The sequence below is a fragment of the Bos taurus genome, chromosome 15 (assembly GCF_002263795.3).
Source record: "Bos taurus isolate L1 Dominette 01449 registration number 42190680 breed Hereford chromosome 15, ARS-UCD2.0, whole genome shotgun sequence".
Classification (NCBI taxonomy): Eukaryota; Metazoa; Chordata; class Mammalia; order Artiodactyla; family Bovidae; genus Bos; species Bos taurus.
Genome location: NC_037342.1, coordinates 39,221,570 through 39,237,165, shown reverse-complemented (window position 1 = coordinate 39,237,165; position 15,596 = coordinate 39,221,570). Strand labels below are relative to the sequence as shown.

The 15,596-nt window shown below is 38.1% G+C and overlaps 1 protein-coding gene across 5 annotated transcripts in view; it reads right to left on the bottom strand.

Annotated features, from left to right (window-relative positions):
- The window catches only part of BTBD10 (BTB domain containing 10), a 75,282-nt gene that overhangs the window by 48,538 nt on the left and 11,148 nt on the right, over window positions 1–15,596 (bottom strand). The window contains exons 1-2 of one of the 5 annotated variants that reach the window (XM_059874607.1): window positions 5,087–5,167; window positions 1,344–1,500 (exon numbers count right to left, since the gene is read on the bottom strand). The exons of 1 other annotated variant lie outside the window; for it this stretch is intronic. In XM_059874607.1, coding sequence (XP_059730590.1) covers window positions 1,344–1,444 — 101 coding nt within the window. In that variant the 5' untranslated portion in view covers window positions 1,445–1,500; window positions 5,087–5,167. Of the gene's footprint in view, window positions 1–1,343; window positions 1,501–5,086; window positions 5,168–15,596 lie in introns of those variants that run through there. 3 more of the 5 variants (XM_024975080.2, XM_024975079.2, XM_024975078.2) reach the window with 3 other exon arrangements.

Here is a 15,596-nt window from a genome sequence, read left to right as displayed (position 1 = left end):
TTAATAAGTCTTTCCCACTGTTTTCACATTTGTTTTTTATAAAGCTAACAATAGCTTATTTTTACCTTGTCACCACTTAATATACAATACAGTCTTGTACATCAGAAAAATATTAAGAACTAGCAAGGATAAGTTGAAAATCACCTGAAAAACTGTATATAATATATCAGCTATAAATACAGCCCCACATTTAATGAGATAAAACAAGTATCTCTTTACCTCAAAGACAAAATAAATATCCATGTAAACAGGCTGCAGAAAGAAAACTAGAGCACCAACTGAAGGACACACACACAAAAAAAACAAACCAAAAAACACTCACACCATTGGTGTGAACTTTATAATTAAAATCAACTAAACATCTTCAACATCTTCATTTTAGACCTCACGACATTAGAAGCCCACAATAAAAAATACATCTTGTCAGGAAACTTGAATAGTACTCATCACTCATATTTTCTAGCCATGTATATGGTTTAAAAGTAGCTGAATCATTTCTTTAAAATTACAAAAAGGATTTCAATATCACTGCATGTTTTATTCTTTAAGAAAGGTGGTATTAGTTACCCTAATCAAGAGAATTTTACATTCAAGTAAGTTAAATGCTCAATAATATCCCTCAAGTAAATATTCATAAAGCACAACTCTCTATGAAAACAATGTTTACATACCTGCATTATGTGAGGTTTATGATCCATTAACACCTTAAAATATCAGATCATAAAGTGTTCTAAATGAACTGTTTCTCATTAAGTCACACAGCACAAAAAGAAAGCTTTAAAAATAATATATAAAAGGGCTGAAACTTTTGAACTGAGTTTCACTTAATGCATCAAACTTTAATTGAACCAGGTGAGTTGCAGCAGATAGACTGATTTTACCACTAGGATCAGGATGATAACCCAAACACACACAGTTAAATATGTACAGAGGCAAAGACTGACAAAAGCCCATAAATTATCATATACAATATACTTAGAGCATAAAATAAATTCCTATTAGAGAGTTTTAAATACAAAGAATTAATCTATCTTGCCAGAGTTCCCAATTAAATTAACTATAGCATTGATTCATGGGGTCAACTAAGGATATTTTAACATTATTTAGAAACAGAAACAAAAATTCATAAAAATACAAATGAGAATTAAATAAACACAAATAAGAAAATTAAAAGGAAGATGTTTCCCTAAAAGCTATTTAAAGAGAAATGCAAATATTCATAGTATTTTGTAAATTGGTCCCCATCCTCTGACAGGCTTTGCCACAACCAAACACAGCTTGGTTCTTCATAAAAATCAATTTTAGCAGAGTTCTGATATGTGAAATACATATTTTCTACCTACCTTGAATGTTTATAAAGTTTACGAGGTCTACTATGCAATTTCCGATCCCAGTTCTCTGGATCACTGGAGTTACTGTCATAGGGATGAGGCCGTCCTGCCATCCCACTGCAAGCTTCCTCACACTACTGCTCTGAAAGCACACATGTAGACCCACAACCTACATAAGAGAGTAGTGTTGGCCTTTAAATCTATTCCATGCAGAATCAATAGTCACAGAATTGCATATATTTTCTGATATTATTGTGATTTTTTTAAGTGATTAACAGGATTATTAAACATCAGACACACAAAATGTCACAAATCAGATTCAAATAAACCTTACATCTCTTTAGGTACTTTTCATTTGATTATCTGATTAAATGTGTTATTCCTGTACAACATTTTAACAATATGCCATTTGTATTTAGCAAATATACTTAACTGCAATTTTAGTACCTTATGCCTCATGTTTCCAAACATTAATATAGAACCAAAAAGACAAAAACAGTCCCACAAAAGAATAATTCTTTTAGACAAAATTTCATTTGGAATACACTTCTTAATTACTTAAAGTTTACGATGCTTAACAAAACACCTAGTAAGCTGACAATGTTGTTATTTCTTAAACCAAGTTAAAGACCATGAATAAAAATTTAATATTTGTTCAAAACTAAAAGTATGTAAACATCCTAATGTTTCCTTACAGTGCAATTATCAAAAAACATTTTATCAATGATTCATGTATTTTATGCCTTTTCATATGTAAGGCTTATGACTGTTAGTGCTACTACAGTCATCTGAAATTATAAGAAAACTCATTTAACAATAGCTTTACAAAATACCTGAACTAAGTATATTCACTATCCAATTTAATCTTCACAATCAACTTACAAAAGTGGCATTATACGCCCCAAAACAGAAGAGAAAAGAGTTTAGTAACTTTGCCAAAGGTCACAATGCTGGTAAACGGCAAGATTCTAAAGAACAATGAGAATGTATAACTATACAGAATAAAGTCTTGATACTGAAAGATGGAAAAACGCTCAGACTGGAGTATTTTGTTTAAAAATAGTAGGTCAGATTTGACTCAAAGACTGCACAAATACCAAAAGAAAAAACAAATAAGGTTAAATAATTTGAAAAAAAGTCATATAAACTGGATTAGAATCCAGGTTTCCAGACACCCATTCCTGTATGCTTTGTATATACTTTTCTAAGTTGGATTTGACAGAGGAAGTGAGGAGGGAGTTATCCATAAAAGACAAAGGGATGAGAGGTAGTGGGATGGATGCCCACATTCTCCATCAAACAAAGGCAAAGGGAATCCAGAACTGGGGAAATACCGTACCTCACTGAATTGTATAGGTTATTCCAGTACAATTTCACCAAAAATGCCAAAGATAAACTCATGAAAAGTGTTAAGTCTATCGCTGCTGCTGCTGCTGCTGCTGCTGCGTCACTTCAGTTGTGTCCGACTCTGTGTGACCCCAGAGACGGCAGCCCACCAGGCTCCCCCGTCCCTGGGATTCTCCAGGCAAGAACACTGGAGTGGGTTGCCATTTCCTTCTCCAATGCATGAAAATGAAAAGTCTATCTCAGAGCTAAATTAACTATTTTGCTATGTTTTAATTTTCTTCTGCATAGTTACCTAGTACTTTCTTTCTAAAACAATTGAAAAAACCTAATAATACATGAACATATTAATATAATAAATATGTAAATAAAAAGCTCAAACAGTGAAATAAAAATAGTAAAGGGGGAAGGAAGAAAATTATACAACAGCTAATTCAAATTCCTCAGCAAATGACACACAATTTGCTTAATACTTCTGGAAAAGAAAATGTTTCCTGAAAGATTGCTGAATGATTAAAAATCAGTCATATATTATATGAATATAAAAACCACAAAATTGTTATGAAAACAAAAAAGACTCATTTGATTTTTTAATCAGAAAAATTAAAATGTATTCATTAAATAAACTTTTTTAAACTTCAATTTGGTATTACAGTTAGGTATCTGTACTGAAAAGATGAAGCAAAAGAGAAATGTAAAAAAGAACAAATCAGATAAAAGAGAAATTCAGATAGGAAACAATGGCCACAGATCAAAAGAGACCCAAAAGGTAGAAAAGAATAGTAGGGAAAACTGATAAAGGGGGGAAAGAAAGATGTAGAGGCTTAGCACGATCTGTAGAATGAGATTTAGAGTTTTTTCTCCTTACTGGATGGATAGGTTTTCCTGGAAGCTATCTCAGCTATTAGCATTTCCTTCAAGGGGCACATTAGCTTCTAACCCTTAACTATCGAAGACACACCCTTCTGGAAACCCACTGAGTAAAGTAACAATAAGCCTGGATGTCTCTGGGGGGCCAGTGGTTAAGACTCCATGCTCCCAGTGCAGGGGAAAACTAAGATCCTACATCCCACATGGCAGAGCAAACAAACAAACAAAAAGAATAATCCTAAGCGGCTAGTCGAGGCTATGGTTTTTCCTGTGGTCATGTATGGATGTGAGAGTTGGACTGTAAAGAAGGCTGAGTGCCAAAGAATTGATGCTTTTGAACTGTGGTGTTGGAGAAGACTCTTGAGAGTCCCTTGGACTGCAAGGAGATCCAACCAGTCCATTCTGAAGGAGATCAGCCCTGGGATTTCTTTGGAAGGAATGATGCTGAAGCTGAAACTCCAGTACTTTGGTCACCTCATGCGAAGAGTTGACTCATTGGAAAAGACTCTGATGCTGGGAGGGATTGGGGGCAGGAGGAGAAGGGGACGACAGAGGATGAGATGGCTGGATGGCATCACCGACTCGATGGACGTGAGTCTGAGCGAACTCCGGGAGTTGGTGATGGACAAGGAGGCCTGGTGTGCTGCGAATCATGGGGTCGCAAAGAGGAGGACACGACTGAGCGACTGAAGTGAAGCCATGGGAGACACTGATTAAAAAATACAACCCCAAGGAATGAATAAGGTAAATTTTGACTCATATTTTCCACTATTTTATAGTGGGTAGCACGTATCTAGTAGCAAGAAAATATCAGTATGTATTCCTAATCAAGCCTACTGAAATTAACAACATGTATATTGCAGCCAGCCACAAGAAAGTAAAGAATGTTCAGATGAAGACTACTGAAAAAGTCAATTGAAAAATCATATTTACATTTCATTTGTTAATAAAACTTGAGTATTAGCATGTGAAGGATTTCACCCCCACTTCTCATTCCCAATAGTAAGGGTACAAACATATAAATGAAGATGGAAAAAAATATACCTGTGTTTGCCTACACATGTTAGCATATTTTTAAATACTACAGATTTAACTAGAAATAGATAAAAAAGCAAATGACATATTAATATTTTCAAATGCTAATCTTTTATATTTTAACCAATCTCTGTGCCATACTCAGTGAAGTTATATTTATCTTATTTCATTTATTCATTCATGCACTTACTGAACACCTAATATGCTAAGAAATTTACAGATGCTAAAGCAAGTTGGATATTGTTGTTGTTGTTTTCTTTTTTTTAATTTTATTTACTTTTGGCTCAGTAGTTGTGGTGCACAGGCCCATCTGCTTCGCCACATATGGGATCTTCCCAGACCAGGGACTGAACCCAAGGTCCCTGCATTGGCAGGAACACTCCCAACCACTGGACCACCAGGGAAGTCCTTTGGACGTTGTTCTTGTGCTCAAAAAGTTCACTGTAGTATGGGAAAAAAATACTCCACTAACAGCTCTATACCACTTACTCCTGTATCTCTCCTACCTGAGTAGTCTTGTGCCATCACCCCAATTCTTCAACCTCATTAAATCTTGGATGTTCTTTGGGATTCCATCTTCATCTGCTAGGTCCAGGAAGACAGCAGACAAAGAAATAAGAATCAAACCCTTGAAAACACCATGTTTTACACACAACATATACTGAATCAAAAATCCGGAAGTCATCCTTGACCTCTCCTTTCCTACCATCAAATCTAACGTTAAATTCTTCTTTTGACTCCTTCTTTCTCTTATGAATCATAAGGCTGTTGCCTTCATTTAAATCTTTAACATCTATCAATAAACCTCTTAGTTGACTTCTTTATCTCATTCAATTCCACATTTGCTCTGCTGTAATCACAATTATCTTTCTAAAAACTTTAAATGGCTCTTTATTTCCTGATCTAAATTCTTTACCATAAAAAGTTCTTTAAAATCTGACATTTGCATCCCCAATGTCTACTTCATATTAGGCAAAATAAAGATCTTGTTGGGATCTTGTAATCATCAAAAAATAATTACTAGGTTATTGGAAACAAATAGACAAAACAAATAGACAAAATGTAACAATTCGTTACTATTTTTAGGTATGACAGAAATAATGTAAACTCTAAATAATCTAGAAATAAACTGTACAGAGGATGGATCAACTGGGCCTATTGGTGAAGACATGCATTCAGGACACTGCCAAAAGTCAATTGTGGAAAAAAGTGATTCAATTGCTTCTCCTCTTGGATATTACTATCTTTAAAAAAAAAGGTTGTGGAGGGAACCAGAATCTTTACAACTACAGTATCATAAGTACTCCCTGGACACCACTTCCAGGCATTACTTGATGGCAATGACCCAGAGAAGAGTTTTAAAAAAAAAAATCATGATAGTATATGGATACAATTTATTCTGTCCTTACTATTATCAATGTGCTAGGAAGTTTATATACTTTCTCCTATTTAAAGCTCAAAACAACCCAATATTACTACCCTGTTTCATAGGTGAGGAAACGTTAGGGCTAAGATGTGAATCCCAGCCTAACTGAAAGCCCATGTTCTTTCCAACATAATAAGCGAAGTACACAGAAGTTCGTATATTTGCTCCTTATTGCTAACAGATGTAGCTTTTTAACGGCAGCCATCTTGTGGCTTTTCCCAAACTACTGAGATCTCACTCTAAATAGGGCACTACACAAGAGCTTTTCTGTTAAGTGAAATTGTTTTTATCTCTCAAATTTTGCAAACAAAGTAATTCAAGTGAGGTGTTTATTGGAGAGGAAGACCTTATAGAGAAAGAAACCAGTGAAGAGAACAAATCACACCGTGATACCAGAGGCAGTTACCAAGGACTGTCTTCAGCTGCACAGAAAGCCAAATATCCAGAGGTATAGTGGGAAAGACTGACCAAAAGGCAGTCAAGAAGGGACCTGAGCTAGTAAAATGTCCTAAGGTAACCTTTCCTATGGTGGAAAAGATCAAAAGGAGTGATACCCCACAGGGCAAATGAGTCATTTGAGATTGGCAGACTGAAAGAGCAAACACCTAAACACTGACATATTCAGAGGGGTCTAGAAGTAGGAACAATTTCGGAAGGGCCAGAAACTTGAGGGATCATTTGATGAGATTCCCTCTTATAGGCATAAAAGAGAGACTGTACCATCTTAAAGGCACAAAATACATAATATAGATGTAACTGTGAAAGAAAAAGAACAGGTGGAAAAACTTTTAAAAGAAAAGGAAACAGAGGGATGAAAAGGAACTTCCTGCAAACACAGCTGAGAGAAATGATCATGTAAGTCTCCTGCAAATAATTATTTAAACCTGGATAAAATTTTAATTGTTTTAAAGCATTTTTTGGAAAGTGTCCCAAAATACACAGTAGAAAAAGAAGAGTTTACTCATGAAAAACTCCAACTAGAAGGGAACAGAATCATGATATCAACTTTTAGTTTTTCTATTGAGGGCCCTTCCTATTTGCCAACAGATAAGGTGAAAGGGAAAGGGAAGTCGCTCAGTCGTGTCCAACTCTTCGTGACCCCATGGACTGCAGCCTACCAGGCTCCTCCGTCCATGGGATTTTCCAGGCAAGAGTACTGGAGTGGGGTGCCATCGCCTTCTCCAATAAGGTGAAGGCAGTCACAAAGCTCAAAGTGGTAGACAAAATAGTTCAGGGCTCGAAGTGCAGCTAGAAATTTAAGGTAGACTTACCAGGAATGGAAGAACCACAAGAGCATAAAAATCTGAGCATAAACTCTGCTCAGTTAAATTACACATGAATGGGAGGGTGGGGAGGAGACCCCAGGTAGTCTCTACGGTAGACCATAGAAGAATTGAAAGCTGCATGGCTTAAGATCTATATAAGTTTGACGCTTTTTAACCAAATGCATTCCCCAACCATACACAGCCCAAGCAGCAGGAAAGCTGAAGCCCTTACTGGCTTGGAGGTGTCAGAGGACAGAGATTACTACTGGCAGACAAAATAGGTATTAGGAGGAAATCCCCAGAAGTAGGGAACCACAGGGCAGGTGAGCTCCAAAATTTGACTATAAACTCTGCCCAAATTTTTGGCTGACCACCAAATTACACAGGTACAGAGAACCCTACCTTACCCTACTCCCCAGGAGACCAAACTGAAAAAACAAGTAGTTGAAAGAAAAGAACTGAGCACAGGTATCAGCTGCCTCACACAATGTGAGCTTCCCCAACGGTTCATCCGTAAAGAGTCTGCCTGCAGTGCAGGAGACATGGGTTCAGTCCCTGGGTTAGGAAGATCCCCTGGAGAAGGAAATGGAAACCCACACTCCAGTATTCTTGCCTGGAGAATCCAATGGACAGAGGAGCCTGGTGGGCTACAGTCCATGGGGTCACAAACAGTCAGGACACGACTGAGCCACTAACACTTTCCCTTTCACACTGCGTAGGAAACTAAGTTTGCAGATTGACTCCAGGCAAGTTAATGGTCCGCTAGAACCAAAAAACCCAACAATTTTCACAAAACACCAAAAATTTCAACCCAAAATTATGAGATTCAAAGAAACAAGACAGCAAAAAGGCAGTCAATAGAAACTGACTCCAAGTGTGTCTGAGGCAGGAGATAGTTGGGCCCCAGAGTAGGCATTTACAACTGACCTCTTGTTTACATTTCTAAGGGCAAGAGAAAGAAGGGCTTCAGGCTGGACACATACAACTAGCCTCCTGTTTACATTTTCTGAGACAGGAGACAGGTGGGCTCCAAGTTAGGCATTTATAATCAGCCTCCTGTTTGCCCTCCGAAATGAAAGCAACAACAGAAACAGGGTAAATAGCCAGGCTTTGTCTCCTGTGGATGACGCAAGATAACAATCATGGCAGGAATACAGAGGGCCTAAACCTTGTTTGAGTAAAGGATCAAAATGCCATATACTTCTGGAACACTCTTGGGTAAGGGAGACACTGCACATGCAGAAAGGCTCCTTGGGGGTCAAAAAGCGGGGAGGGGGCACCACCCCATAAAATCCATAATATGTGATGCTAAGACTGTCCCATAGGCCTTTGGGCTAGAATTCATTTGGAAAAAAGTTGCACGCGCGCATTGGGGAGGGTCCTAGGGCAAAGGCAGGTGTGAAAAAAGAAACCAGATAATTGGCCAAAGGCAAAGACCCAGAAGAATTGCCCTATATAAATGATGTAACCTCCTCTGTACTGCACTCATTAGGAAAGCGAGCACACTTTTTCTTTCCGGATGTGTCTCTCTGCCTTGTTTCTATCTTAACAGTTTCTGTGTGCTCTGCCATTTGTTGTTATGCTGTGTTTCTAATAATAAACCTTGTACCTGCAATTATGGTTTTGGCCTCTGTGAGAAATGTATTTTTCACTGGGAGCAAGAGCCAGGGAAAAATAGTTTCTAGCCTCTAGCCCTTGCGGGTGTGGTGGCTAGGACTCCTGGTTTTTATCCAGGCTACCCAGGTTCAATTTCTGGCCAGGAAATTAAGATCTTACTTCATGCCACTGCTCACTGCTGCCTCTCCAAGATCAGGTCTAGATGTAGGATTTAGCAAATAAAGAGTTTTCAAAGCATATATTATGAATAAATTTAAACAATTTAAGGAAAGTATATTCAAAGTACAGAATAAGAAAATGGCCTTGAGTGGCAGAAAGGTAAGCTTAATAGAGAAGTGAAAACAAAAAAGAAAAAAAAAAATTCAGCTCTAGCTGAAAAGAACTAAAATGAAAAAATCTAATAGATGGACACAACAGCAGATGGAACTACAAAAAATTCAGGTAACCTGAAAACAGAGCATCAGAAGTCACTCCACCCACAGAATAGAAAGATTAAATAAAAACAGCTCTGCAAACACATATGAGACAGCATCTAATGATATAGCACAGAAGTAACTGGAGTCTCTACTAAGATACTCAACAAAATGGAATCTCAAAAGCACTATGGTAAGTGAAAAAAGCAAGACTTACAGCTTCTATACCATATGATTTCATTTATATAACACAGAAAGACAAAACTGTAGGGATTACAGATAAAACAGCCCGAGGTTAGAGTTGAGGGAACTACAGAGGGATAGCACAAAGTAATTCTGGGGGTGATGGAACTATTCTGTATCTGAATTGTGGTGGTGGCAGTTACACAATTGTATGCCTTTGTCAAAACTCCTAAGAACTGCACACCAGAATTTTATTGTATGTAAATTTAAAAAGAAAAAAACAGCAGGAGAGATGTTTAACTAATGCAAGTATCAAATATATTAGCATGACATAATTAAGCTGCTTTCTGATCAAAACCCCCACATCATACTGCCTCTCTTACCATCCTCCCACTGCCATGGAAGACACATACAAATTTTCGATCATAAACACTGGTGAGAATTTTTCTACTTCTGCCACAATAATAAATGACTTACAGAAAAGGTTTTAGAATCAGATAAAACTAAGTTATATGACTTGGTACCAGCTTCTTAACCTCTAAGACCTCAACTTCTTTAAATGTGAAATGATGAAAATACAATTTTCATTACCATCATTTTATCTATTACTAACGTAACTGCCAATCAAATTATTATAAAGAATAAATGAGACAGGACACCTTATATAGTAACACAGTCCTGGGTACCTTGCTGAATTTCTCTTGTAGACTACCTATTACAAATTTTGCATAATATTTCATTAGTTCATTCATGACTTTCTATTTGCCTTTTGAGATCACTGGAAACGAGAATTCCCAGACAGCTGCTAAGCATTTATTGAGCATCTGTAATGTGCTAGATGGTTGGAATAAAAAGAGGAATATGATATCATAGTTGGTAACAGTTTAGGAGCTAAATCAAAACCTTACATTGTTCCTATAGTAACTCTGATGTAAAACAAATATTTCACTCTTAGCTTAAAAAAGCACATTGCAATCTCTGGAAGAATAGACCAATTACCCTAGTTTCTAACCTCTGTGAAAACTCCTTCAGTTATTTTTAATCAGAATATTCTTGCTGTATCCAAGAAGCTTAAAATTTTTTAATTTTTTCTCTCAATGAGATGTAACAGCCTCCTTGCTACATAACAAATTATCACAAATCCAGTGGCTTACAACACCATCTTAGCTTCTGTGGATTAGGAATCCAGTATAGTTTAGCGGGGTCTCCTACAAGGCTACAACCCAAGGTGTCAACTATAACTAAATTTTTATTAGGAGGTTCAACGGGGGAATGATCCACTTCCAAGGTTACTGAGATTGTAAAAAATTGATTTCCTTATGGCATGAAGATTCAAAGCCAGTGATGCAGAGATAGGAAGTCTGCTAGTAAAATGGAGTCTTATGTAACAATTAGGGAAGTAACTTTACATTCAGTTCAGTCTCTCAGTCACGTCCAACTCTTTGCAAACCCAGGGACTGCAGCACACCAGGCTTCCCTGTCCATCACCAACTCCCAGAGCTTACTCAAACTCATGTCCATTGAGTCAGTGATTAGATTACCTTTAGCATATTCTTTTGGTTCAGTTCAGTTCAGTTCAGCCACTCAGTCATGTATGACTCTCTGCGACCCCATGAGCCGCAGCACACCAGGCCTCCCTGTCTATGACCAACTCCCAGAGTTCACCCAAACTCACGTCCATTGAGTCGGTGATGCCATCCAGCCATCTCATCCTCTGTCATCCCCTTCTCCTCCTGCCCCCAATCCCTCCCAGCATCAGAGTCTTTTCCAATGAGTCAAACTCTTCACATGAGGTGGCCAAAGTACTGGAGTTTCAGCTTTAGCATCATTCCTTCCAGAGAACACCCAGGACTGATCTCCTTTAGAATGAATGGACTGGTTGGGTCTCCTTGCAGTCCAAGGGACTCTCAAGAGTCTTCTCCAACAGCACAGTTCAAATTCATCAATTCTTCGGCGCTCAGCTTTCTTCACAGTCCAACTCTCACATCCATACATGACCACAGGAAAAACCATAGCCTTGACTAGACAGACCTTTGTTGGCAAAGTAATGTCTCTGGTTTTTAATATGTTGTCTAGGTTGGTCATAACTTTCCTTCCAAGGAGTAAGCATCTTTTAATTTCATGGCTGCAATCACCATCTGCAGTGATTTTGGAGCCCCCAAAAATAAAGTCTGACACTGTTTCCACTGTTTCCCCATCTATTCTGCTCTCTCTTTAGGGAAGAGGATTATACAAAGGCACAAACACCAGGAGACAGGGTTCATGGAACTACCTTAGGGTCTGTCACCATATTGTCCAACACATTCTACCTTAATATAACACTAAAAGTGTGCTCAGCACTTGTTCTAATTACACATGTGTGTGTGCAAAGTTGTGTCCAACTCTTTGTGACCTCCAGGGAATTTTCCAGGCAAGAATACTGGAGTGGCTTGCCAATGCCCATGCCAAGGGATGTTCCAAACCCAGGGATTGAACCCATGTCTCTGGAGCCTCCTGCATTGGCAAGCAGATTCTTTACCACTGAGCCACCTGGGAAGCCCTCTAATTATACATACCTACCACTTTTGGCTGTGACAAATAGTGCTGTGAGGTCAAGGAGATAAAAGAAATGTATGTGCTTTGTCTGTACGTGTGTTAGTATAGTGCTAACTATAATACTTTTCAGTCCTGAATATTCATTGGAAGAACTAATGCTGAAGCTGAAGCTCCAATACTCTGGCTACCTGATGCAAAGAACTGACTCACTGGAAAAGACCATGATGCTGGGACTGATTGAAGGCAGGAGGAGAAGGTGACAACAGAGGATGAGATGGTTGGATGGCATCACCAACGTGATGGACATGAGTTTGAGCAAGCTCCAGGAGTGGGTGATGGACAGGGAGGCCTGGCATGCTGCAGTCCATGGGGTCACAAAGAGTTGGACACAACTGAGCAACTGAACTGACTGAACTATAATATCACTATACTAACACAAAACACATTTTTTTATCTCCTTGACTTCACAGCATTATTTATCATAACAAAAACCTAGAATTGATCTAAATGTCCATCAGAAATGAACTAGTTAAAAATCTGCACAATATCATGAAGCCAGTAAAAATGAGATAGGTACTGATAAGAAAAATACTCCAAGATATAATGGTATACTAAAAGGCACAGAACAGTGCTTCCCTGGTGGCTCAGTGGTAAAGAATCCATCTGCAGTTATAAAGGACACGGGTTCAATCCGTGGACCCCATGGTCCAGGAAGATTCCACATGCCACGGGACAACTAAGCCAGTGCACCACGACTATTGAGCCTGTACTCTATAGAGTCCATGAGCCATAATTACTGAGCTCAAGTGTCCTAGAGCCCATGTTCTGCAACAAGAGAAACCACTGGAATAAGAAGTCCATGCAGCACAACTAGAGAAAGCCCACGTGCAACAATGAAGACCCAACGTAGTCATAAATAAAATAAATATTTAAAAAAGTCCTTTTAAAAATAAATAAAATAAAAAGCATGGTACAGCTACATATTGTGTACTCCAATACAGCCTTAAAATATGTATACAAACACTCACTCATGTTTTTATATTTTTTAAATGTCTAGCAGTATCACATAAAACTTATGATCAGTTGCCTCTGAGGAAAGGAGAAGTGAGACTTAGTGACTCGCATGGTAGAGATCTGTCTGCAATGCAGGAGACCCAGGTTTAATCCCTGGGTCGGGATGTTCCCTGGAAAAGGAAATGGCTACCCATTCCAGTATTCCTGGAGAATTCCATGGACAGAGGGGCCTGACAGGCTACGCTTCATGGGGTCACAAAGCGTCAGACACGACTGAGCAACTAACACTTTGCTTTTCATTGTACTTCTTAACACTATTTGACAATACCACACATTGTTTTCAAAACTGGGGAAGGGGGGATTAAGTATTTGGAGATGGCTTTGTTACAGAAATTTTCTTGTTTAATTTTACTGTTTCCTTATAATTCTGTTTTTGTTTCTGACTGCTTAAAAATGGTTGATACATATTGCAGGGGAGGAAAAATCTTTTTCCCCTACCCTTCCTAAGTTTTCTGGGAGCCCTGTAACAAGACAAATTAACAAGAGAAAAGCATACAAATTTATTTAATATAAGTTTTACTGGGTTGGCCAGAAGGTTCATCTGTTTGTTTTCTGTACGATCTTACAAAAAACCCAAACAAACTTTTTGGCCAACCCAATACTTGACACCGAAGCCTTCATAAGGAAATGAACACCTGGAGAAACAATTAAACCTGAGTGTTCTCATGTCAAGTTTAATGAAAAGCAGAAAATCGTGGAAAGATACAACAGGACAAAGAGGATGAGCTGAGTACAGTGAACTTACTAGTATTAGCTGTTGTTCAGATTTCTATGTTCCTTCACCTTTGGAGCTAAAGATGCTCCTTTCCTCTGGGCATAGGCAAGAAACTTCTCATAAGGACTTTATAACCTGCTTTAGAGGCAGGTCGGAAAGCTCCTCCAGCATATGCTGTTGTTCTAATTCCTTCTGCTTAAAATATTCCACATACAAAGGTTCCATACTTTGGGGTAGTATGTTCTAAACCCCATCATTATGCATTGGTAGAATATATTTCTGCCACGTCTTCCCTTAAACTGTAAGACTCCTTGAAGGCAAGAACAAAGTATGACTCATATTTGTGTTCCCACAGCTTAGTACATGTTGTATGTAAGCTTTTACAAAATATTTTAATGAATAAAATTGAGATAAAAGGAAACTAAAGGGCTTTTCATTTAACACAATCCACTACTATGAAGATTTACAGGGAGTCTTTAACTTAGTTTGGGCTTCCCTGAGAGCTCAGTTGGTAAATAATCCGCCTGCAATGCAGGAGACCCCGGTCTGATTCCTGGGTCGGGAAGATCTGCTGGGGAAGCAATAGGCTACAATATTCTTGGGCTCTGGAGAAGGAAATGACAACCCACTCTAGTATCCTTGCCTGGAAAATCTCATGGACTGAGGACGGAGGAGCCTGGTGGGCTGCAGTCCATTGGGTCACAAAGAGTCGGGCACAACTGAGTGACTAACACTTACTTACTTATTCTTGGGCTTCCCTTGTGGCTCAGCTGGTAAAGAATCCGCCTGCAATGCGGGAGACCTGGGTTCAATCCCTGGGTTGGGAAGATCCCCTGGAGAAGGGGAAGGCTACCCACTCCAGTATTCTGGCCTGGAGAATTCCATGGACTGTATGGAATTCCATGGGGTCGCAAAGAGTCAGACATGACTGAGTGACTTTAACTTAGTTTAACTTAGTTGCTTATCTTTGAAAAGAACTGTATTGTACAATCATACCCACCAATCATGCAAATCATACCCACCACTCTTGCCAATTTTACCCTCAAATGAGCAAAAACTACCTGATGCCAATACTCACTTTTAGGAACTATACACTAAGAAAGTGGTGTTAGAGGACGGAACATAACAAACATTCCTGTAAACATTTTTAAAGATATTATTAAATGACCCCTAATATTCCCCAAATGATTCCTCAAAGCTGCCTGTCTAAATCTTACAGAAGCACTTTCAATTGTCAAGACTTGCATTCTTTTTTAATTTGATACAATTAAAATAAAGCAAGTAAATAAAACTGAGAATTTTATTTGGGTACTTTTACACTAGATTATATCTGACTAAATTTTATGTAAATAGTTTCAGGACATCAAATTCAATTGACTTACGTTTTCATTCAAAATCTATTCATTGAGTACTCAGTATCTTTCCTGGCATTTGCTAACCGCTAGGGATACCCTAACAAACAGATTTAATAAAATTGCATGAATTTTCCATTAAAAGTAGGGTACTTTGTCTATTTGAAAGACTTCTTTATCAAATCCACCAAAATGTAAGACTTCCAAAGTCAGCTCATATTCACTCCTTGAACTTCCAGAGGGGACCTGCAGATTAAAATCTCTGAGTTAATTGATTTTATCACTTTTATAGAATTTCTATTGAAATTTTGCTCATTTCTTGTTTAAGACATTAACACTTCAAGAACCATTTATTATCCCATCTTTAACAGCTCAATCAATGGTTGAAAAATCTTTCTCTTATTAACATTATAATGAACTAGATGCTGTTTACAGT